The sequence below is a fragment of the Callithrix jacchus genome, chromosome 16, assembly GCF_049354715.1.
Source record: "Callithrix jacchus isolate 240 chromosome 16, calJac240_pri, whole genome shotgun sequence".
Classification (NCBI taxonomy): domain Eukaryota; kingdom Metazoa; phylum Chordata; class Mammalia; order Primates; family Cebidae; genus Callithrix; species Callithrix jacchus.
In genome coordinates, this window is record NC_133517.1 from 74,253,563 (window position 1) to 74,278,926 (window position 25,364).

The 25,364-nt window shown below is 38.2% G+C and overlaps 1 protein-coding gene across 27 annotated transcripts in view; it reads right to left on the reverse strand.

The window, feature by feature from the left end:
- The window catches only part of TBC1D31 (TBC1 domain family member 31), a 73,721-nt gene that overhangs the window by 23,801 nt on the left and 24,556 nt on the right, over window positions 1-25,364 (reverse strand). For 19 of the 27 annotated variants that reach the window (XM_078353248.1, XM_035277543.3, XM_035277542.3 and 16 more), the window contains 6 exons: window positions 22,370-22,529; window positions 19,162-19,362; window positions 14,448-14,624; window positions 12,088-12,167; window positions 11,863-12,009; window positions 6,398-6,531 (listed from right to left, as the gene is read on the reverse strand). In XM_078353248.1, coding sequence (XP_078209374.1) covers window positions 6,398-6,531; window positions 11,863-12,009; window positions 12,088-12,167; window positions 14,448-14,624; window positions 19,162-19,362; window positions 22,370-22,441 — 811 coding nt within the window. In that variant the 5' untranslated portion in view covers window positions 22,442-22,529. The remainder of the gene's footprint in view (window positions 1-6,397; window positions 6,532-11,862; window positions 12,010-12,087; window positions 12,168-14,447; window positions 14,625-19,161; window positions 19,363-22,369; window positions 22,530-25,364) is intronic. The other 8 variants (XM_078353256.1, XM_078353254.1, XM_078353253.1 and 5 more) reach the window with 2 other exon arrangements.

Sequence of the window (25,364 nt, forward strand, 5' to 3'; positions counted from 1 at the left end):
CATTGCTGCTGTTTTGGCTGGTGCAGTGGGTTGCTTGGATTCCAGCACTGGGAATCAATAAACTCAGAAACCCAACTAGAAAGGTGGTAATTGTAAAGACGACAGATGGATAAATTTATAACAAAGGGAAGAAACCAGTCTAAAAAGGCTGAGAATACCCAAAATCAGAACCCCTCTCCTTCTACAGGGGATTACAGTTCCTCATCAGCAACAGAAGAAGCCCTGATGGAAAAGGACTGTGTGCCATTAACAGAAGTAGGCAACCCAATGTAAAGAAACTAAGAACTTTGAAAAAAGGTTTGACAAAATGCTAACAAGAATAGACAATATAGAGAGGAATATAAATGAACTAACGAAGTTGAAAAACACGACACAAAAACTTAGCAAAATATGCCCAAGTTTGAATAGCCGAATTGATCAAGCAGAAGAAAGGATATCAGAGGTCGAAGACCTACTTAATGAAATAAAACAAGAAGATAAGAATAGAGAAAAAAGGATAAAAAAGAATGAGCAAGGTCTCTAAGAAATATGGGATGATGTGAAAAGACCTAATTTACGTTTGATAAGTGTACCTGAATACGACGAAGAGAATGAATCCAATCTGGAAAATATTCTTCAGGATATTATTCAGGAAAACTTTCCAAATCTAGCAAAGCAGGACAATATTCAACCCCAGGTAATACAGAGAACACCACAAAGATATTCCTCAAGAAGAGCAACCCCAAGGCACATAATCGTCAGATTCACCAGGGTTGAAACTAAGGGCAGCCAGAGAGAAAGGTCAGGTTACCCACAAAGGGAACCCTATTAGACTTACAGCAGATCTCTCAGCAGAAACCCTACAAGTCAGAAGAGAGTGGGGGCCGATATTCAACATCCTTAAAGAACATAACTTTCAGCCCAGAATTTCATATCCTGCTAAACTAAGCTTCACAACTGAAGGAAAAATAAAATCTTTTATGAACAAGCAAGTACTCAGAGATTTTATTACCACCAGGCTGGCTTTACAAGAGCTTCTGAAAGAAGCATTATATATAGAAAGGAACAACCAGTATTAGCCTTTCTAAAAATATGCCAAAAAGTAAAGAGCATCAGCATAAAGAAGAATTTACATCAATGAATGGATAAAATAGCCAGTTAACATCAAATGGCAGTAACCCTAAATTTAAGTCGACTAAATCCTCCAATCAAAAGATACAGCCAAAACCTAACGGTATGTTACATCCAGACCCGTTTCACATGCAAGGATACACAAAGACTCAAAACAAAGGGATGGAGAAAGATTTACCAACCAAATAGAGAGCAAAAATAAATAAATAAATAAAAAGCAGGAGTTGCAATTCTCGCATCTGATAAAATAGATTTCAAAGCAACAAAGATATAGTGGTAAAAGGATCAATGCAACAATAAGAGCTAACGATCCTAACACCCAGATACATAAGTCTCATAAAGAGATTTAGACTCAACGAGACAGAAAATTAATAAAGATATCCAGGACTTGAACTCAGATCCGGAACAAGTAAACTCAATAAATATTTATAGAGCTCTCCATTTTAAATACACAAAATATACACTCTCCACCTTAAATACACAAAATATTGATCGGCCATTATTAATATCCATTTTTAGAATAAAGCTACATTTCCATTCTGTCTCCCTCTTTTTCTTCCTTTCTTCCTCTGAGAAAGTGACTGAAGTATCTGGATGCTTCTTCTGGCAAATCCGTACAAAGAACGCATGTGATGACATTCTGTCTCTCAGCTTCTTGGGGTTGCCTTGCCAGTGTGTAGTTCTCTTTCCTCAGCGAGGCAGAGTCACCTGGCATCCATCTGGCTCACACCTGCACCGGTGGAGCTCCACGTACAGCAATGACGTGAAAGCAGGAGTCAGAGGCAGCCTCCTCACTCGCTCCCCTCAGAAACATTACTCTTTAATAAAGGTTTATTGAGTAAAACTAATTTGAGACCCTTGATAAAAATCCACGACTGATGCTGACCATCCCAGAGGAAACAATAGTCTCCCAAATTTAGATTTCAGGCATGTTTGTTTAGAAGAGAAAAATCAATTTCCTTAGTATAAAACATTTTAGCTATGTAACAAGATTTTACCAGAAATAAAGAACTGTTTTGCATGCCTACCTAAGTCAACTATAATTTGTTACTTTCTATACTAATTATAGTAAAACAGATGCTATTTGCCACTTTAACCATTTCTCTTTTTTTGAGACAGAGTTTCGCTCTTGTCACCCAAGCTGGAGTGCAATGGCGAGATCTTAGCTCACTGCAACCTCCTCCTGCTGGGTTCAAGTGATTCTCCTGCCTCAGCCTCCTAAGTAGCTAGGATTACAGGCGCCTGCCACCACATTTGGCTAGTTTTTTATTTTTAGTAGCAACGGGGTGTCACCATGTTGGCCAGGTTGGTTTCAAAACTCCTGACCTCAAGTGATCCACCTGCCTCAGCCTCCCAAAGTGCTGGGATTACAGGTGTGAGCCACTGCGCCTGGCCACTTTTACCATTTTTAAGTGTACAATTCAGAGACATAATCTCATTCAGTGTTATACAATTATTACCACTATCGATTCCCCAAACCCTTTCAATACTCCAAACAGAAACTCTGTATTCATTCAGGACTAGCTCTCTGTCCCACTTTCCCTAGCCCCTGTAAACTCTAATTTATTTTCTGTATCTATGAATTTGCCTATTCTAGATATTTCCCAAGTGAAACCATACAATATCTGTCCTTTGGTGTCTAGCTTATTTCACTAAGCATGATGTTCTCAAGGTTCACCCATGTTGCAGCTAGCGTGTGTCAGGACTTCATTTCTTTTGACAACTGGATAATATTCCACTATTTTCCATATAAGTGTGGTATATGTGTGTGTATACCACACTTTGTTTAACCATTAATCTGTTAATAGACTGTTTCCATCTTGTGGCTATTGGGAATAAGGATGCTATGAACATTCACATGTGAGTATCTGTCTGACTCTCAGTTTAAAGTTCTTTTGTGTATATACCCACGAGTGAAATTGTTGGGTTATATGGTAATTCTATGTTTGAATTTTTGAAGAAATGGCAAATTGTTTTTCACAGTGCCAAACTGTTTTCCACAGTGACAGCATTATTTTACGTTTCTACCAGCAATAAATGAAAGTTCCAATTTTCCCACATCCCCAATAATATGTGTATAACATTTTTAAATTATAGCTATCCTAGCAGGTATAAAGTGGCATCTCACTGTGGTTTTGGTTTGCATTTCCCTAATGACTGATGATGCTGAGCATCTTTTCATATGCTTGATAGTCATTTATACACTGCCTATAAAGAAATGTCTATTCAAGTCCTTTACTTATTTTTTTTATTTTTTATTTTTCCTTTACTTATTTTTTAATTGGCTTGTCTTTTTGTTATTGTGTTTCTTTTGCTTTTAAAACATGTAGTGCTATTGGCAGGAAAACTACTACCTGTGTTAGTTTGCTTTTCTATTGCTATAAAGAAATACCTGAGACTGGGTAATTTACAAGGAACGGGTTTAATTGACTCATGGCTCTGCAGGCTGTGCAAGCAGAGCTCTAGCACCCGCTTTCGGAAGTGAAGACAGCAGGACCGAGAGATGAGGTGAGGACCTCAGGAAGAGGACAGGAACGAGAGCGCAAGGTGGGTGGTGCTACACTCTTTCAAACAACTAGATCTCGTGTGAATTAACTGAGTGAGAACTTGTTTACAATCAAGGGGGTGGTGCTAAAGCCATTTATGAATGATTTGTCCTCATAATCCAACACCTCCCACTGGGCCCCACCTCCAACATCAGGGATCGCATTTCAACATGAGATTTGGAGGGACACACATCCAAACCATATGACAACCCTTTTGTAATAATAACCCAATTCCTATTTTATAACCTGATAATACCAATTCTGGGAATCTACCCAAAGGAAGTTATTTTTTTTTGTGTGAAGATTTGTTATAACATTGTTATTTTTTTTAATAGGTAAAACTGCTGGGTGTGGGCAGCTCATGCCTGTAATCCCTGCACTTTGGGAGGCTGAGGTGGGCAGATCACTTGGGGTCAGGAGTTTGAGACCAGCCTGGCCAACATGATGAAACTCTGTCTCTACTAAAAATACAAAAATTAGCCAGGCATGGTGTGGCGGGTCCCCATAATCCCAGCTACTCAGGAGGCTGAAGGAGGAGAATCACCCAGGAGGTGGCGGTTGCAGTGAGCTGAGGTGGTGCCACTGCACTCCAGCCTAGGTGACAGAGTGTGAGACTCCCATCTGAAAAAACAAAAAAAGAGGTAAAATTAGAAACAATCTAACTATCAAAGAACAGAAGATTAAACTAGTATATGCGCCTTATGTAATAACAGCCAATAAAAATGTTTATGAAATGTATAAAAATAAGGGAAATCTATCTATCTATCTATCTATCTATATATAAAATGAAGTAAATATAGTATAACAACAAAAAACTGCTTTAAAAGTGTGGAAAAATTAGAAAAATAAAATTCTTGCAGTTGAAGAATACATAAATGATATATCTGTAAGATGAAATACTATTTTATGCAGACAATAAATTATGTTTTTCTTTCTTTTTTTTTTTTTTTGAGACAGAGTTTCCCTCTGTCTTGCCCAGGCTGGAGTGCAATGGAGCAATCTCAGCTTACTGCAGCCTCCGCCTCCTGGGTTCAAGTGATTCTCCTGACTCAGCCTCCTGAGTAGCTGGGATTACAGGCACACACCATCATGCCTGGCTAATTTCTGTATTTTTAGTAGACAGGGTTTCACCATGTTGGCCAGGTTGGTCTTGAACTCCTGACCTAAGGTGATCTAACTTCCTCGGCCTCCCAAAGTGCTGGGATTACAGGTGTGAGCTACCGTGCCTGGCCTAAATGATGTTTTTCACAAATATTTAATAATTTGGGAATAAATGACCTTATACGAAATCACCGTTTTCAAAGATTACCTTTGGAGAAAAGAAATATTGGTAAATTTAATTTTCTTTTGTGTGTTTTCTTATGTTTTTCAAAATTTCTCCACCGATTAGCAAAAAAATTATTAAAACAAGTACAATGTTAACAGAAGTGTAAAGAAAATACACTGAAATATACAACATCTATACGCTTGGAACTTTTTCTTAGTTCAACTTTTCAGAATTTTAAGTTAAATTACTTATCTCCTTTGTATAAAAACAACAAATTAGGTAACAAAGTACATATAACATTGATTTTTGTTAAACCAATCTATAATTTTGATCCAGTTTAATAGACTTGATTTTACTAATATGAAAATAACGACCCACTTTTCGGTGTAAATGATAATGATGTTGAACAAACACAACAGCTGCAAGTACAGATGATGAAGTCTGCCTGCTTGGGTTCAAACGCTTGCTCTGCCCCTAAACTAACCTTGGGTAATTCACACTCTCTGTGTCTCAGGCTCTTCACTTGTAAAAAGGGGATAAATAATGCCTACAGCATAGGATTATTTTAAGGATTAAATGAATTAATAAAGCTAAAACACTAAGAATGCTGTCTGGTACACTGAAAATGCTCAGTAAACATCAGCCATGTATGATGAGGATGAGGACAGAGGCCAACACTTGAGTATTAAACCACAGGAGCTATGTGCAGTGCTTTACAGTTATAACAGTCCTATGAAGAATAACTGGCAGGCTGGGTAAGGTGGCTCACACCTGTAATCCCAGCACTTTTGGAGGCTGAGGTGGATGGATCACGAGGTCAAGAGATGGAAGCCATCCTCGCCAACATGGTGAAACCCCATCTCTACTAAAAACATGAAAATTAGCTGGGCGTGGTGGTGCACACCTGTAGTCCCAGCTACTGGGAAGGCTGAGGCAGGAGAATCATTTGAACCTGGGAGGCAGAGGTTGCAGTGAGCCAAGATTGTGCCACTGCACTCCAGCCTGGTGACAGAGCAAAACTCCGTCTCAAAAAAAAAAAAAAAAAAAAAGTAACTGGCTTTCCTTTGATCTACTTCATTCTTACTAGCAAAATCCAGTCTATAATATCTTTAAAAACTTAACTATCCAAATTTTCTTCTAAATAAAAAGGTTTACATATGAACGCTTCAACTGTCTATTTTATGCTTCTTTTTTTAAAAATTATTTTATTTTTTTATAGATGGGGGTTTCACTATGTTGATCAGGCTGGTCATGAACTCCTGACCTAAGGTGATCCTCCCGCCTTGGCCTCCAAAGTGCTTGGATAACAGGTGTGAGCCACCACGCCCGGCTGCTTGATATCTTATTGTTTCACACTTTCTTGACTTAAAAGTAGAGACATCCAGAATTGTTAAATGCTGCAAAGGTGCAAAGACATCAGGAAAATGTAGAAAAATCCATTCTTGATCTCATACTTTAATAAGTATTTACTTACTTATGAGAGTAGCAATAACTTCAAAACAGATGAGTTGATTGTTCTGGAATAATTTTACAAATGGAAATGCCAAGAGTGGAAGATACGGTGTGTCACTGAAAATGACAGACCAGTGAGCTAATGCAGATAAGGTTCTGTGAATAAAATAACTTAGCATTAACATTTACTTGAATAAGTCATATATTCACATGATAAAAATCTTATACAAAAGGTGTATTTGGTGCAGATTCTTCCTGGTACCCGTATCATCTAGTTCACCTCTTCAGAAGTACCACTGTTAAAAGTATAAATCCTTTTTTAAAAAACCACAAACGGTAGTATATTATAAAAATTGTTCTGTACTTTGCATTTTTCAATTAATGGTATCTTGGAAATAGTGTATATCAGTATATGCAGACCTTTCTTAAGACATTTCACAGATGCATATGACAGCTTTGTATCAATACACCTTCATTTCTTTCTGTTTTTTTCTGAAACAGGGCCTCGCTTTGTCACTCAGGCTGGAATGCAGCGGCACAATCATGGCTCAGTGCAGCCTTAAACTCCTAGGCTCAAGTGGTCTTCCTGCCTCAGTCTCTTGAGTAGCTGGGCCTACAGGTGTATGCCACTATGCCCGGCTAATTTTTTTGTGGGTAGAGGCAGGATCTCACTATGTTACCCAGGCTGGCCTCCAACTCCTGGGCTCAAGTGATCCTCCTGCCTCAGCTTCCCAAAGTGCTTGGATTAGAGGCGTGAGCCACTGGTGTCCCACCACCTTCATTTCTTTAACATGACCTCTATTGTTGGGCATTTGCTTCCAATCTTTTTATTTTTTTTTTGAGACAGAGTTTTGCTCTTGTTGCCCTGGCTGCAGTGCAATGGCTCGATCTTGGCTTACCACCATCTCCACCTCCTGGGTTTGAGCTATTTTCTGCCTCTGCCTCCTGAATAGCTGGGATTACAAGCATGCGCCACCATGCATGGCTAATTTTGCATTTTTAGTAGAGACGGGGTTTCTCCATGTTGGCCAGGCTGGTCTCGAACTCCTGACATCAGGTGATCCACCCACCTTGACCTCCCAAACTGCTGGGATTGCAGGTGTGAGCCGTGCCTGGCCACTCCTAGAACTTTTGTCCACTAATTTTAGCACCAATTGGTGGATTTTGCCTCCAACAATGATCACTGTGGTGTCCTAATGGTGATATTCTATTTCTCGAATTCCTTCTACATTTATTAGAATTCTCCCTTCTCCCTCATTTATGTCTTTAATTATTTATGTCAAGATAAACTCATGGATATTTACTTTATTCTACAAGTTATAATTGATCATTATTTATTTTATTCCTCACATTTTTCCAGCTTTGTCCACTGGAACTTTCAGGTTGAGTCATGTGCCCTTTTGACATGCCTGTCCTTTCTGAGCACTTCCTTACTTTACGGCACTAAAACATGCTTCAGGTTCATCTTGTGTTTTCCCTACATGAACAGGCGCGCTCATTGCTACCAGGGTGTCATTGCTAGGCCCTCTTGGTAGACAGAGCTTGGAAATATATGTGTGTACACTAACTCCTGCATACATACATATCTTTATTTCTTTCTGTGTTTATTTATCTGCACACAATTTAAGAACCAACACTATCGATTCCAATCAACTACTGCAAGACTCATTCGAACCCTTTTTCTTATTTGTATCTTCTTTCTCTGAGTGTAAGAAACCTGGCTCTCATCTCTGTTTAGTTATTTGTATAAAAAAGTGGCTTCTACACATAAAGTAGTTTCAGACTCCTAACCCCACATTTATTTCTAATACTTTGATGGTTTTGTTTTTTAGAAAAGTAATTAAACCTTTAGTTCAAGCAGAATTTATCCTGGTGTAAGATACGAGGTATGCTTCCAACTGTTTCTAGATGGCTAGCTAGTTATTCCATGTCATTTACTAAATAACTTACCTTTTCTTCATCACTGTGAAATGTCATCTTTAAAAACAAGTCAATTTTTGAATGTAGCTGGGTCTATTGTTAGACTCTGCATATCAATTTATGTATCAGCAGCAATTTCAATTATTTTAGCTTTATAATAACTTTTACTATTAAGGCTAAGTCCCTCTCATTACTGTTTAAATATAAATTATTTTTCTAAGAAGTATACTTTATAGTTAATGTGGCAAGCAGAATAATGCAAATCATTCCCCTCCCGAAAAGATGCCCATGCTCTAATCACTGTAATTTATGAAGATATTATTTCACTTGGGACTTTGCAAATATGGTTAAGCACCTTGGGGTGAGGGCATTTATCCTGGACCACCTGGGTGGGTCCAATCTAATCACACAGGTCCTTAAAATCAAAGAACCCCTTCCTGGTTGTGGTCAGAAGAATATACGACTACAGAGAAGGTTGTGGATGGTCAGAGAGATGCTTTGAAGACAGAGACGGTGGGCCTGAGTCATGAAATGTGGGAAGCCTGCAGAAGCTGGGTAAGGCAAGGAAAAGGATTTTCCCCAGAGCCTCTAGAAAGCAATGCAGCCCTGCTGACACTCTGATTTTAGCCCAGTGAGATCCAACCTATGGTGAACTTCTGCCTACCAAGCTCTAAGGATAAATCTGTGTTGTTTTTAAGCTACTACATGTGTGGTAATTTGCTATGGTGGCAATACGGAACTAATATAGTTAATGGAGTTAATAGGCTACTTCAGACATATTTTATTATTCAATACAATACTCAGAACAACCCCCAGGAGGGAGGGATTAGCAACATTACTGAGTCTAGGAAATGGAATTCCAGAGATTGTAAGGAAATCCTCATTACTGGAAGGGCTGGAAATCAACCTAAATACAAGAACATGTTCTCCTAAGGATAGTACTTTCATAATTACAGCAGTTATGTATTCAACAATAAGTTCCCATCTTTTGACTAACATCAAATTACTTTGTTGAGAGATGACTTAAAAACAAAATTAGCCAGGCGTGGTGGTGCGCACCTGTAGCAGCTACTTGGGAGGCTAAGGTGGGAGGATCGGGTGAGCCTAGGAGTTCAAGGCTACAGTGACCTATGATTATGCCACTGCCCTCTAGCCTGGGTGACAGAGTGAGACCCTGCCTCAAAAAACAAAAACAAAAATGAAAAGAATAATTTGATTATATATGCCTAGTGGGATATAACCTAAGGAAAAAAAGAACTATAAAAAATATTTTGGACTGTTTTCAATAATCATAATATTCACACTGTTATTATTTACAGTTGTATAGTTTTATCATACAGCATACATGGAGCTCCATACATACATATATATATGGAGCTTAAAAAACATTGTGTGGGTGTTATGTGTCTATGTGTGTTAAAGAAAATAAGGAATTATGTCAATGTTGTTAGAAATCAAGATTTTTAGCGTAAGAAAAAAGATACAAATATAAAATCAAAGAAGCTGTGCAAAAACTTTGTAATATTAAATCTGAATTGAAAATATTAGTATGAACTCCTGGTTCTATCTATTGAAAAGGCCTATATGTTAACTCTGAGTTCATAATAATACACTGATCACTCTGGAAGGTTCCAAGGTAATCAGTTTACTATTCTGAAAACTGTTTTAAAAAAAAAGGTACCAAGCATTTCACTTGCCTTTCCTACATGGGTTGTATCTTAGAGTAACCAAACAGTTGATCCTAAGAACTTCTTCTTTAGAGAAATTTCCCAGTTTATAAAATGAGAAGGAATAGAATTATATTATCACTGTTTTGCTCATCTCTGGTTAAATAATGGATCTAGGCAATAGTCATCAATGGACAATAACATCACCAAAAGAGACAGTCAGGTATGAATTATAATCCACCTAACAGAAGTACATAAAACCTCCTAGGAAGTTTTCTTGCAAGCCAAAGAAACAATTATCAAAGGGAGAAAATAAAAACCTTGGCTCAGATCAAGCCCCTAGCTCTAACTGTCAGTTTATAGTAAATTCAGAAGAAAGAGAAATGTGTTAAACAATTCTATGAAATAAAATCAGCAAAATCCAGAACATAGAGGGCAGTATGGATTAAATAACCTGGTTTCTTCCAACAAATAAATTGTAATGAAAAGAAGAGGTAGTCAGAATCTATAGATTAAACTCAGTGGCACATTTGGTATCAACCAAATGGAAAGTGAACAGGTTGTTTGAACCCTGATTTGAACAAGTTTACATAAGAAAAAAAATTTTTAAGACAATCAGAGGAAAGCTGATCGAATATTTGAAGATAAAGAATTATTAATTCTTTTTTCTGTGTGAGTATGGTAGTGTGCTTTTGGTAAAGAAAAAGAGTCCTTATCCTTTAGGGATATATATCTATATATTTAGCAGGGGGAGCGTGTACATGTTGGGCTGTCGGGTGTCGAGTGAGTGGGAATATTCACTCAACATGACTGGCCATGAGTTGGCAACCACTGAAGCTGGGTGTTGGGCAAGGGGATATTTGTTACATTATTTTTATTCATGCTTGAAATTTTTCAGAATACATTTTTTTTTTTTAGATGAAGATTCACTCTTGTTGCCCAGGCTGCAGTGCAATGGCACAATCTCGGGTCACTGCAACCTCTACCTCCCAGGTTCAAGTGATTCTCCTGCCTCAGCTTCCCAAGAAGCTGGGTTTACAGGCACCTGCCACCACACTGAGCTAATTTTTTGCATTTTTGGTAGAGATGGGGTTTCACCTTGTTGGCCAGGCTGGTCTTAAACTCCTGACCTCAGGTGATCCACCCACCTCAGCCTCCCAAAGTGCTGGGATTACAGGCATGATACTGCGTCTGGCCATAAAAAAATATTTTTTAAAAAAGTCTTCGACTCTGGAACCTGGGCTTAATCTTAGCTCTACCACTGCTGTGACTTGATCATATTTCCTAATCTCTCTAAGCCTCAGTTTCTTTACCTATAAGTTAAATGTGCCTAACACATGAAAAGCATGTTAAAGGATGAGCTACTGTTACTAGGTCTTTTGCCTTCTAATTCAAAGCTCTTTCTACTGTGCCTCTTGCTTTTCTTTCTTTTTTGGATGGAGGCTTGCTCTGCCGCCCAGGCTGGAGTGCAACGGCACAATCTTGGGTCACTGCAACCTCCATCTCCTGGGTTCAAGTGATTCTCCTGCCTCAGCCTCCCGAGTAGCTGGGATTACAGGTGCCCACCACCACACCTGGCTAATTTTTGTATTTTTAGTAGAAACATCATAAATTTCACCATGGTGGCTGGTCTCCAACTCCTGACCTCAGGTGATCCACTTTTGGCCTCCCAAAGTGCTGGAATATTCTTTTAGATTAATCTGAAAGAGTCCTATTTTCTAGAACACAATACAAACTAATATTCATATGTAATATATGTGTATGTACATTTTAAAAATTAAAACAACATATCACATAAAGATAATCAAACTGACCAAACAATATTTTATAAACAGATTTTAAAACACTGCAATTATTAGTTACAGGTCTTATACACATTGCTGCAATATAGAGAACATACCTCTGTAATACTCTGAGTAGTTTCCTACTTTTGATGGGGTATTTCTTCTGAAGGTTGAGAAACGCCACATGAGTCCCCTTATCTGTGAGGCTACTAAATGCAGTATGATTTTCGGGCAGTTGTAGTAGAGAGCGCCAAATGAACATTCTGAAATAAAAGTATATTTTAACCCCCCCAAATTTTTTTTGAGTAAAATTGATGTAACATACAGATTTTAAATTGTACCTGTATTTTGTTGGATATTCACCATAGCCTTTTAATAAGATTTGTAAACGCTTTTTGTTTAATCCATCTGGTAATTCATTCTATAAAGAAAAAGACAGTACTAATAAATGACATAATCATTAAAACTGAAAAGGTGCCAAATGGTAATCTAGTTCCCCAGTGACTTTCTAACTTTAGAAAATAACTCACAGAAATATTTGTGTACCATAGGTCTTTTCCCCGCTCCCATTTCTCCCTCTTTTGAGCATGCATATACATAGCCAATAAAGTTCATGATATAGTATCTTCCCTAGATAAGCTTGACAAACTTTTTCTGTAAAGGGCCATGATTTGGTTTGGCTCTGTGTCCCCACCCAAATCTAATCTTGAATTATAATCCCCATAATCCCCACAGGAGGTGACTGGATCATGGGGGGCAGTTCCCCCATGCTAATCTCGTGATAGTGAGTTCTCAAGAGATCTGATGATTTTGTAAGTGTTTGACAGTTCCTCCTCCACATATTCCTCTCTCTCCGCCTGCTTCCCCTTCACCTTCTGCCTTCTGCCATGATTGTAAGTTTCCAGAGGCCTCTACAGCCATGCGGAATTGTGAGTCAATTAATCTTCCTTTCTTTATAAATTGACCAGTCTCAGGTACTATTCTTTATAGCAGTGTGAAAACGGGCTGATACAGACCAGTTAGTAAATATTTTAGGTTTTGTGGGCCAAGAAGAAAAATCAAGAATATTATACATTTATATATAACCACTTAAAAATCCAAAAACCATTTTCAGCTTGAATAGCTGAATTAAGCCCCTGGACTGTCATTTGCTGAACCCTGCATCAAAGACATGATGAGCCTTTTACTTCCCGAAGTTATTCATGACCATTCCCACCAGTTTTCCCAGAAAAGGTCCTGCAAACTCTCAGGAAAGCTGAAGTTAAAAAGTCTCAGAGATATCATTCAGCTTATCTTTGCATTAAAGCACTCATCAAATAGAAACAAAATTGCCCAGTCTTTACACAACTAGGCTAGGCTTGTGTCTGCTATTCAGTTTTTTCTTTAAAGAAATAACATTTTGTTTAGAGTTACATGAAGAGGTTATAAAACTACAAAGAAAATCAAGGGCATAATTAACACAAAAGTGAGGAAAACGGTTTATTTATATATATATATATATATATATATATATATGGAGCAGGGTACCTACAGAACCCAGCCTCTAGTAAAAATCTTGGGCACCAGGTCTCTAATGTTTACATTAGAGGTAATATTGAACCCTAAATATATTTATGTTTTTCCCCATATATACATACTTGTAATAAAGTTTAATTTATAAATTAGGCACAGTAAGAGATTAACAATCATAACTGATACTAACATAGAACAATTCTGACAATATGTGAATATCGGTACTTTTGTGCTCTGGAGAAGATTCTAAGTAAAATAAGTGTTACTTGAATGAACACAAGCACTGTGATACTGTGACAGACCTGATAAGCAAGAGGCTACTGAGTGACTATGCCCCATAAAATGATGATTCATGTGCCAGGTGGAACAGAGCAAGATGGCATGAGACTTCATCATGCTACTCAGAATGGTGTACAATTTAAAACCTATGAATTGCTTATTTCTGAAATATTCCTTTTAATGTACTTGGAGTACAGTTGACTACGTGTAACCAAAACAATGGAAAATGAAACCATGGATCAGGAAGGACACTGTACTAAAATCAATGTGAAAAGTATCAGGTATTATTAGTGAGAATATGGAGCAACTAGAACTCTGAAATACTGCTGGTAGGAATGTAAATCAACAACTTTTCAATCAACCACTTAGGAAAACTGACAGTATTTACTAAACTAATCTACAGCGTATCAGTAGAATAGTTATTATCGGGGTAAGGGAGAGAGCGAGTGTGGAATGGAGCAGGAAGCTGATGGTAATGCCCCAGTTTTTGATCCAGGTGCTGGTAACATGGCATGTGCAGTTTGTGAAAGTTTGCTGAGTGATGTGTATACTTAATGTGTACTTTGTATATATGTGTGTATATATTTGTCATTAAAAAGTTTTAAAATCCCTTGAAAATAATGTAACTTCTCTATTAATAGCCATTATTTCCTTTCTTTCTCAAAGTAATATGGCTGAGTGTGGCACCTCATGCTCGTAATCACAGCACTTTGGGAGGCTGAGGTGAGAAGACCACTCGAGGACAGGAGTAAGACCAGCCTGTGCATAATTTCATTTACAACTTTATTCTCTTCATTTATTCTCTTTCTTTAATTCCCAAGAGAGGGAAGAGTGGTGATGACTTGGAAATCACAAGACTTGTCTATAGCAGAGTCACAACAAATAAAATTTAATTACCAAATATTCTTACCTTTTTACTCTCAAAATTACCAGTCACGTCTTGTTTTAATATTCTAGTTTGTATTTTGCTTTCCCTAGACTTTGCTGGCTGCTGTACTCTTCCTGATGTTACTTTCATCTTAAGATCACTGGAACTCAGTTTATTCTTAGGCAAATCTTCAATAACTTTCACTAAAGGCGGAGGTGGCTAAATGGAAAAATAAATATACATATTCTAATGGATATCCTTGGAAGAGAGACCTGTTAATATATGACTTTCAAAATTTGCTTTAATAACATGTCTTAATATGCAGAATTATTCTTCAGGCAAAAAACCTAAGTAAAATGTCTAGGAACATTTGCTTTGACTAAAAAATCAAAGCAAATTTCTGCCGAATTCCTTTGAAGAACATAATATACATGATTAACAACAGAAATAAATATAATTATTCCTTGAAAGCCGATCTTAAATCATTTAATACCAAACCATGTTTACACATACATGATAAAGTTAGTATGTGATTATTATCCACAGCAAAAAAAGGCACAGTTAGAGAGGTACGGCCCTCTAGAATTCTGGCAAAAGTACCCTAATATTCTCTGAGCTAAGAGGAAACTGTCAAGTGACTTTCTTCTAGAAGCATGAAACCTCTGCCTCTCTATCCCTTGGTTGAATGTTTTAATCTGCTTAGCGATCTGTATTATTTCCTTATTGTATCAACAGCTTAAACAGTTTGGACAATGTGACTTAGAATCTGTACCTTCATCTTTATGGGGCCCATCAAACAGGGAGAAAAACCTGAACAACATCAATCTACTTAAAGTAACATTACTCCCTAGAACATTTTCTCCATAAATAATTTTCTTTGAAATCAAAAGATCTTCGTTCTTCAAAAGAAGTGAGCAAATAAGGTAACTCAGGCTTTCTAAGTTCTAAATACAATTCAAGCACTATGACCATTTATAGTTTATGATTCAAGTCTTTACTTCATCTATGGGATGAGATTAATAGTGGTCTGACTTATGAATATTACCCATCTTTAATATCCTTAAACTATTTTATGACTTCAATCCATTCTTCTAAATTTTAATTAAAATTTCCATCTAATGTCACAATTTCCCGTTTGAGCCTTATCCTCTACCATAAGTATAACTTCCCAAAAAGAACCTGAGAATGACCTGATTTGACATACCTTTGTACTGTTAAACCTTCAACACATAAGAATTCATTTACTCTATTACCACAATACCAGAAATTCTCCGATGACAAGAAAGTAAAACTGGTAAGAATGGGACGAAGGTGAGTTAGATTTATAGAGAATAGAGAGCTGAAGATTAATGCAGGCCGAAACAGCCAAAAGACAGATGGTATTGGTAATGTGTCCAAAAAATAAGATCATTCTACTTCTAAGCTAGCTTTTCTATTCATGTGATCTCAATTTGCTCAACGGATAACAAGCAGAAAGGAACTAAATGACTCACTCTTACCATAGTTTTTCTCAGATCTCTGCCTGCCTCTATGAAGAAAGTTTAGCTAGTACTGTAAAACTGACTATTCAAAGAGGCTGAAAACTCTCTCAGTAAGAGCAGATATTAATACATTTAAAAAACTTTATTAATATATAGCACATATTATAATGTAAATATATATAGTAATATATAATGATATAAAGAACAAAAGAGCAGCAGAGTATAATCCTGCATGTTTAGAGAAAATGTATGCACACACACACACAGACGCATGTGTACTTGCACGCACACACAAACATATATATACAGTGAATTCTATCTGCAGTGGTTCTGTAAAGTCCCCAAGAACACTCAATTAGTGAATACTGAAACACTGCTCCTGGGGAAACATGGAGTCCAGCTCCTGAGAGCCTCATCAACCATTCAATGAATAACCTTGTTCTATGTGTTTCTGTTTACAGACATCTTATTTAACTCATATCGTTGATTTGTTATCACTGAACTCACAGCTAACAGCACTACAATTCATTCCTGAATGAGTTTACCTAACACACGTATTTTCTCTGTAAGGTACGCCACAGCCTCCTGTGTTTAGAAACAATAAATAGTGCTTCAGCGCTATGCTTGGGGACCTCTTTAAACAGTAAAATCTTAACAAGAAGCTTCAAAATGCAAAAAATAAAAATAAAAAGGCATTAAGTAGACGACAAATAGGGTACTTATTTAAACTATGAGAGCTGAAATAAGAACATGGAGTGTTGCCTCGTTTGACTTCAGCAGGGAGAAAGGGTATCAGGTGACTCAAATTTTTCAGTGCTCTGTGCATGTCCCTGAATGACCACGAATGCACTGCAGTATTAATCTTGAAGTTGCAAATATATTTTAGTGGGTAGGAGAATTCTCATGTATAGAATGCACAAATAATGAGGAGTGACTGTATATTTACACACATAGAAAAGAAATTGGGAAAGTATAAATCAGAACCATCTGAGAATGGTGTGGTGAGGCTTTCAGTGATTTGTATTTGCCTATTTGCTATTCTGTATATTCCTTTTTTTTTCTGCAATGAGACACTAACTACTTGTATAATTTTTTTAAAAGATAAAGAAAACAAAAAGGAGGCAGTGTTGTGAACTGAACGCGAGCCCGGGAATCTCGTCCAGCGAGAGGGTCCCAAACCTGGAAGACAGCGTGCACAGAAAGAAAGGAGAAAGAAAAGAGCCAGGTCTGGAGGGCCACATGAGCTATGTTCATGCAGCAATTTTTTTTTGCAATAGGTTCCATTATATAGTTTTCTGCTTAATGTTGTTTACATCAGATCAGAATACTTAAGTCAAGTCACAAGGTAAGCAAGTTAAGCCCACTAAGTAAGTTACGCCCAGTAAGTAAGTTACACCTAGTAAGTAACTTATGCCCAGTAAGTAGGTTACGCCCAATAAGTCAAGGTAAGTAAGTTACACCCAGTATATACTTAAGTTAATATTTTACAACGAATGTAACAAGGGTCCAAAATGAACACAATGAGACAATTAACCATAAGGAGCGGAAAGTGGACACAATGCTTCCCAAGTCCTCATATCCATAAAGTAATGTCTGTTAATTATTTTGAATAGCATAGTCCCTCTCTCGGTTCCTGCTATCCCTCAGCTCTACTCCCCCAACCGGGGATCGGTGTCTGGGCTCAAGCTCACCGTATGGAGAGGCCCATTTCCTAGGGGCCTCACACGGGAGCGATCCCCACAGATCCCTCAAGGTGGTATATAAAAAAAAGAAGGTATTAGGAATCAGAACACCACGGCCATGCTACTTCAAATGCGCCCAATCTCATGTGACCTTGGAAGAATTGGAACACCCAGAACTGCTAGTTACTAGCTACGTGATTAAGTTTGAGAATGAACTTCTTCCTGTGTAAAATAAAAGGGCGACACTAGGTGATCATCAAAGTCTCTGTGAGGGTCACTGTGGTGCTGTTCCAGACTGGAAGACACATGGACAATATGACTTGTTAGCTGGGGCAATTTTAGATAAGCAGAGAAGAGGAGTGAGGTGTGCATTTTAGTGAAATGAATGGTGTGGATTATAGACGCAGAAATAAGGATGGTGTCTATGGGGGATAATGAGGGAAGTTGTAAGTTGGAGGAAGTAAGTTAGATAGGTAGACAAGATGAGAGAGAACACTGAGAGCCAGGCAGAAGGGCCTGGACTTAATTCAACAAACACAGGAAGGAAGCACTGAAGTGACATTAGTTAAGAAATGATAATTAATTGTTTTAGAATATGAAAGGATGGGCACGGCAGGCACTGAGGGCCAAGTTTAAGATCTTTCCTCCCTCCCCTCCCCTCTTCTCCTCTCCTTTCTTTCCCTCCCTCCCTCCTTCCCTCCCTCCCTTCCTTCCTTCAAGTTTAAGGTCTTTCTTTTTCTTTCCTTTCCTTCCCTCCCTCACTCCCTTCCTTCCTCCCTCCTTCCCTCTCTCTCTCTCTTTCTTTCTGAGGCAGAGTTTTGCTCTTGCAGCCCAGGCTGGAGTGCAATGGCTTGGTCTCAGCTCACCACTACCTCTGCCTCCTGGGTTCAAGCAATTCTCCTTCCTCAGCCTCCCAAGTATAGTACCTACCATGCCCAGCTAATTCTGTATTTTTAGTAAAGACAGGGTTTCTCCATGTTGGTCAGGCTGGTCTCCAACTCATGACCTCAGGTGATCCACCTGCCTCAGCCTCCCAAAATGCGGGGATTGCAGGCATGAGCCACCATGCCTGGCCTAAATTTAAGATATTTCTTTAAATTACTGTTAGTCTAGAGTAGTTAATGAAGACCAATACAAGGATAGCAATTATGAAGGTGAAGAATAGGTAGCACATTTATAGATACCTCAAATTTAAGAAGTTACATGACTTAGTATTGACTGGTTTTAGGAAATAAAGGGATGGGAAGTCACAGAGCTTCAAGGTTTCTAGCCTAAGAGTCGGGAAGAAAACATGAGACAAAAATGAAGAAACCAGGATTGAAGAACTCATGGGAAGGAGATAACAAGTAACACCTTAAATGAGAGAGAGACATCAAACAGAGATGTCCTCCAGAACGGCAGCAATTTAAGAATGGAGCATATGTGACAAATCAAGGCCAGAAATGTGGCTTTGGAAGTCAGAGCAACAAAATACATCCAGAAAAAGGGTAAGTTCCAGCTAAGTTAGAAATAGCAGCATCAGGATTTTATTCTCGATGATACAATATTTAAGTGTTTTTACAAAGCTGATGTTGATTACTTGATCATACATACCTTATTTATTTCTTGTGTTAAAGCCTGAACTGAGTATATGTTTAGACTTCCATTTTCCACAATAGATGCAATGTACCGTCCATGTGGGCTAATCACTGCTGAGCTAATTCCTTCATCAAGGCTCCCAATCTCAAAGAGCAGTTTACAAGTCTGTGTATTGATAAATCTCATAATACCATCTTGACTTAGTACTCCAAGAACCTAAGAGTAGGGAAAAAGATCCATAAATTCCGAAAAACATGTGATAGTCAAATGTCTGAAAGTTAAACTATATACACATGTCTTTATATGTAGGCGATGTTTGTGTGTGTGTGTGTGTGTGTGTGTATTTTGAGGGGGACACCTAGGGAAAATTCTATTCTCAGTAAGATGTTATATATTTTATTTTATTATTATTATCATTTTTGAGATGGAGTTTCACTCTTGTTGCCCAGGCTGGAGTGCAATGGCATGATCTCCACTCACTGCGACCTCCACCTCCTGGGTTCAAGTGATTCTCCAGCCTCAGCCTCCCGAGTAGCTGGAATTACAAGTGTGCATCACCATACCTGGCTAACTTTTGTATTTTTAGTAGAGATGGGGTTTCACCAGGTTGGCCAGGCTGCTGCTCTCAAACTCCTGAAGTCAGGTGGTCTGCCCATCTCAGCCTCACAAAGTGTTGGGATTACAGGTGTGAGTCACTGTGCCCGGCCTGATATTATATATTTTAAAATCACAACTTATGGCACATGTTGATTATGCTCTGACTCTAACCAGAATCAGCAAGGAACTCATCATGGTGGACTATGGAAAGGTACCCAAAGAATCTTCCTTTCCCACAGGTAGATCATGCCCACTGACGACATATATGGAGGACAGAGAGGATTAGACAATGCCATAATTTTAATGTGTCTCTCCAACAGCAAATATTAGAAACGTAATCCCCAATGCAACAGTGCTGACAGACAGGGCCTAATAAGAGGTGATCAGGGCATCAGGGCTCTGCCCTCATGAAAGGATTAATAGTATTATTGTGGGAGTGGGTTTGGTGTAAAAGGATGAGTTTGGGTTCCTCTTGTCTCCTCTCATTCCTCCCTCCCTCTCTCACCCATATGATGCCTTCTACTATATTATGACAGAGAACAAAGGCCTTCAAAAGATGCCAGCCTCTAGATCTTGGACTTCCCAGCCTCCAGAACTGTGAGAAATAAACTTATATTGCTTATAACTTACCCAGTCTGTGGTATTCCAGTACAGTACCACAAAACAGACTAAGTCAGTTCCTAACTTTCACCACAAGGGCTACCAGAAACAAGGAGGGTGGAGGGTTTGCCTTCCTGTACCCTTTCCATAGCTAGTCGGAGCTAACATCAGTCCTGCTGCCCTCACACAAACCTGTGGCACCCACTGAGGCTCCCCACTGTCTGCCTGTTTTCAGCAAATATTTTAACTAACATTTGGAGAATGGAGAGGCTGTGAGATGCAGGTGTAGGAGGGAAGCTAGTCTTTTAAGGGGGAAAAATAGTTTAAATTTTAACTCATTATTTAAAAAATCAGAAACACATAATTAAAAAGTTTAAGCAAGTAAACCCCCGTGCTGCCTCGTCTAAGTGCAGGTTCTCTTCCCAGTGCCAGTGGCTGGTAAGCGATGCCACCATGTGATTGCTTGAAATGCTGATGTCACTTATCATACGAAAGACTGCAGAAGGCAGTTTGGAGGTAACTATAAAGTTCTTCTGTTGGTTGGCTTGCAGAAAGCGAAGTCCCTCATCAGCAGTTGATACAACTCCTCTGGAAGTCATCTGGGCAAGATCTACCCAAATTACAGATGCACATAACCTCTAAGCCACTATTTCAACTCTGGGATTTTATCCTATAAAAAGGATGTGTGAAATGACACTTGTGAAAAGTTATTCAGTGCAGCAGTATTTGTAATAGAAAAGGACTAAAAAGAGGTTAAGTGCCAATAGGAGACTGTTTAAAAAAATAAACTGCAACACTATGCAGCTGTAAAAAAGAAAGAAGTTCTGCATTGTTATAAAACAGTTTCCAACTTAAGAATAAAAGGCAGACTGTGCGCAATGGCTCATATCTATAATCCCAGCACTTTGGAAGGCTGAGATGGGTGAATCACTTGAGGTCAGGAGTTCGAGACCAGCCTGGCCAATATGGTTAAATTCCCTCTTTACTAAACATACAAAAATTAGCCAAGCATGGTGGTGCATGCCTGTAGTCCCAGCTACTCGGGAGACTGAGGAGAATCGCCTGAGTCTGGGAGGCGGAGGATGCAGTGAGCCGAGATTGCACCACTGCACTCCAAGCTGGGACACAGAGCTAGACTCCATCTCAAAACAACAATAAAAAAAACAAAGAATAAAAGGTACAAGGCTGTATAAAATAATGGGAAGAACATAACACTATATACAACAACAGTGTATATGGGGAGGGGGGTGAACAACTAGACAAATGGTAGAAAGGCATGACAGACTTCTCACTGTATGCCATTTCATGTTTTCAACCATGTGAATATATAACCTAATCAAAAACATAAGTAAAATAGACATGATACATACATACATGCATATGTATACATACATACATAAAACATATATCTAATCTCTTAAAATACAAAATCTATGACAGTCTATTTGAAATAAGGAAGTTAAGGTTTGACAGAACTCAGCTCTTAAAAAGGAATAAAGTGGAGGGGGCTGGGGGAAGAAGTGCTCTGTAAACTAGGGAAAGATACCAACAAAATCATGTTCACAGGAGTGAGCAACCAGTTAGGGCAAACAGAAGAACAACACAATGAAAAACTTTTAGGTCTAGTCCAATCTTTAATCCTTACAATTAACAGGAATGTTGGTAAGTCCATGTTTCTAGGTATTAGTGTTATAATCTGTAAAATGGGGAGAATACCTTTCCTGCCTATGCTCAAAGAATTAAGGAGCAAATGAAAAATAACATGCTAAATACAGCTCACTGCAAACCATAAAGCACAACATAGATTTACAGTATGTTGATTTTATAAAAAGGGCAAACTGTCAATAAAGAATACAAGATTTTGAAATTTTTTTAAAATTCTAGACTCTTCACAAAAGTAACATATTTATAATTTCAAATTCTCGTAACAGCCAGGGTGTAAGTTAAATAATTAAGCGTTAATATAGTTCAGAGATGGATTCCTTCTTTCTTTAAAAGTACAGTGCCCTACATTTATGTTACTAACCTGATTAGAACCAGCATCAAAACTATCAGGAAGAAATTCTAGATGGCGAACGGCTCGAACTTTAGTGGGCATCTGGATAATTCTAAAGAGCTGTCTAGCTTCTAAACACCACAAATGAAGATGATTTGACTTGCCTCCAGCAGCCAGGATTCGGCCATCTCTAGGTAACAAAGAAGTAAAACAGGTTCAACTGTTTATAGCAGCACTGTACAAAAGAACTTTCTGTGATGACAGAAATGTGCTGTATCTATGCTATCCAATATGGTCACACTAGTCACACGTGATTACTGAGCACCTGAAATGTGGCTAATGCTAATGAGGACATTATTTTTAAATTTTATTTAATTTGTATTAATTTAAACAACTGCATGGACAGCTCGGATTTATAGTATATATTTTTTGCCTACTGTGCTGTAAGGCACCAGTTTAACAAACATTTGTTTAATGACCTGATTGTAGGTTTTCTACCTAACACTTCCATTTTATAGTATAATATCAAAGTCACTTATTACTATTCCAACTTTCTATATTTCACATACAGTTATACAGAATTGATGGTAGATGACTATATGAAAAAACAAAACAGCCCAAACTTTCTTCCTGCTCAAAGAAAGCTACCTTAATAAAGTACAAAAAGAATAAGTTGTTTTGACTTGCAAGGTCATTGCTCATTCATTCAACAAAAACTTGTAAAGGACTTACCAACTTTTAAAAAGTGTGATAATACTATGATTATGTTTTAAGTATCTGCTATAAGCCAGCTAGGGTTCCAGAAGCCAGAGACACAGTCAGTTACGACTGCACAAATCAAGTAATCCTGCTCTTACAGGATTTTCAGTCTAGAGGAAGGCAAAGAAACAAATAGATGAACTTGATCAGAGCTGGTGATAAGTTCTATACAGAACTATAAAAAAGGTGATGAAAGCTGGGAAAGGGTCCGATCGGCTACTTGAATGACACAAATAGGCCAGTCATGGGATGATCTGGAGGAAGGATTTTATCCTGATCAGTGTTCCAAACTGGCTGGAATAGCCAGTTACGAGGTTACTCAAGTGCACTGCTATATGAAATGCACTGCCATACTACAATGTGGCTAGAGCAGACCAAGAGGAAGGAAAGGAGACGAAGTGAGGAAGGCCTAGGCCAGATGACAGAAGGCCTCAGGGGAAATTAGGAGTTTCAGGTTGGATTTTACTCTAAGTGATGAAGGCAGTTAAATAGGAAAGTGACATGATCTGACTTACTGATTTACAAAAACCACTTTATCTGCTGTGCAGAGAATGACTATAGGAAATGAGATTGAAAACAGGGAGAACAAATGAAAAGGCTATTATAGCAGTCTAAAAGAGGCTAGGGTAGCTTGGATTAGGGTAATAACCACAGAATAAAAACAAAATGACCAATTCGATGGTTTGGTTGAGTTGATGGGATTTACTGATGACAGAAGAACAAGGTGAGAGAAGAGAGGAATTAACATCCATTTCGTAGCTCCCCTAACAAGGCTAGAAACAATGATCAGCCCAGTACAAACGAGAACCCCTAGCATCCAGATTAGGGTCTTGAAATACCATTTCCCACAAAAAGAACCTAGACTCTTCAGAGAAATGGCTAATTCCAGAGTTAGGGCAGGAATTGTACAAGATAAGCTTGGAACATCTTGTCATACCAGAAAGCACGAAAGCTATCACAGGCAACTGGAGTTGTACTCAAAGGATGCCAAAGCCAACTCAAAGAGGATCCTACTAGTCAAAGATGAGAGAACTGGAACATCTCTAAGAATGACAACTGCAATACATTAAAACACGCCAACAGTGTGACAGGTAATATATCTGGGGATTTGGTCGGGCACGGTGGCTCACACCTGAATCCCAGTACTTTGGGAGGCCCAGGCGGGCGGATCACCTTGAGGTTGGGAGTTCGAGACCAGCCTGACCAACTTCCCTAGTCAGCCTGACTTGACTAGGGAACCACAGGGTTTTTTGATGCCTGAGCTAATCCTGTGCCTAACAGTTTATTTAAATCTTAATGCTAATGTTAATTGGTTCAAAGATGGTTAACCTTTTAAGAAAACACTGTGTGGTATTTTAACGTGGTAAACATGTGAATGAAGGCCTTTGGCTCAGTTAATCACTCCCACAATTTTGAGCTGTGGGTTTTACTGGTGCAAAAAACTTTAACAGGCCTTCACTCTTGTCATTAGATATCAGAGAACTGAAATGGGTTGGAATTGTAAGCAGTAAATAGATGTGTTGTTAGAATGATTCCATCATGTATACATTGTTTAAAATTCTAATAAACTTCCTTTGTAAGAAGCAAACAAACAAAATAAACAAAAAGCACGTCAACTACTCTAAGCCTATGAGTTTACAAAGATTAAAGATAAAAAAAACTTCATCGGCCACCTTTGAAAGATGGCAATAAACCAATTCATTCCTCTGAAAACTAGTTTAAGAAAAAGGAGGAGAAAAATAAGCATTTATCCTGCCTTTCCTTTACAACCGTACATTAAAATGACCAAAGGGTTGATGAGAGGACTTTTCTTTCTACGGAAAGTTTCTAGTTGATAAGCGAAGAAGAAATAAGAGAATTAGAACAGCCCCATTTTGCTAACTTCTAAGGCTGTACTGGATCTGGGTAATGATCATCAATGGCTACAGACATCTAACAAGAAACTGTTCTACGATGTTCCTGATGAAAGTACACAAACCACCTATAATGCCTTCTTGTCCTTAAATCAGATCAAGCCTCCAGTTTTTAAGAAATACAGGTATAACCAGTGCACAGGAAAAATACAGATAACAGAGGATCATATTAAACAACACCATGTGAAGACAGAGAGGAAAATCCAGACTACAGAAAACTTTAGAGAAATGACTAGTTATTTAATAAATAAACTCCAAGGAAAAAACAGAAGACAAATATATCAACAAAATACAATGTGTGAACCTTGTTTTGCTTCTTACTCAAACAAATCAATGATAAAAACCAGTTATTA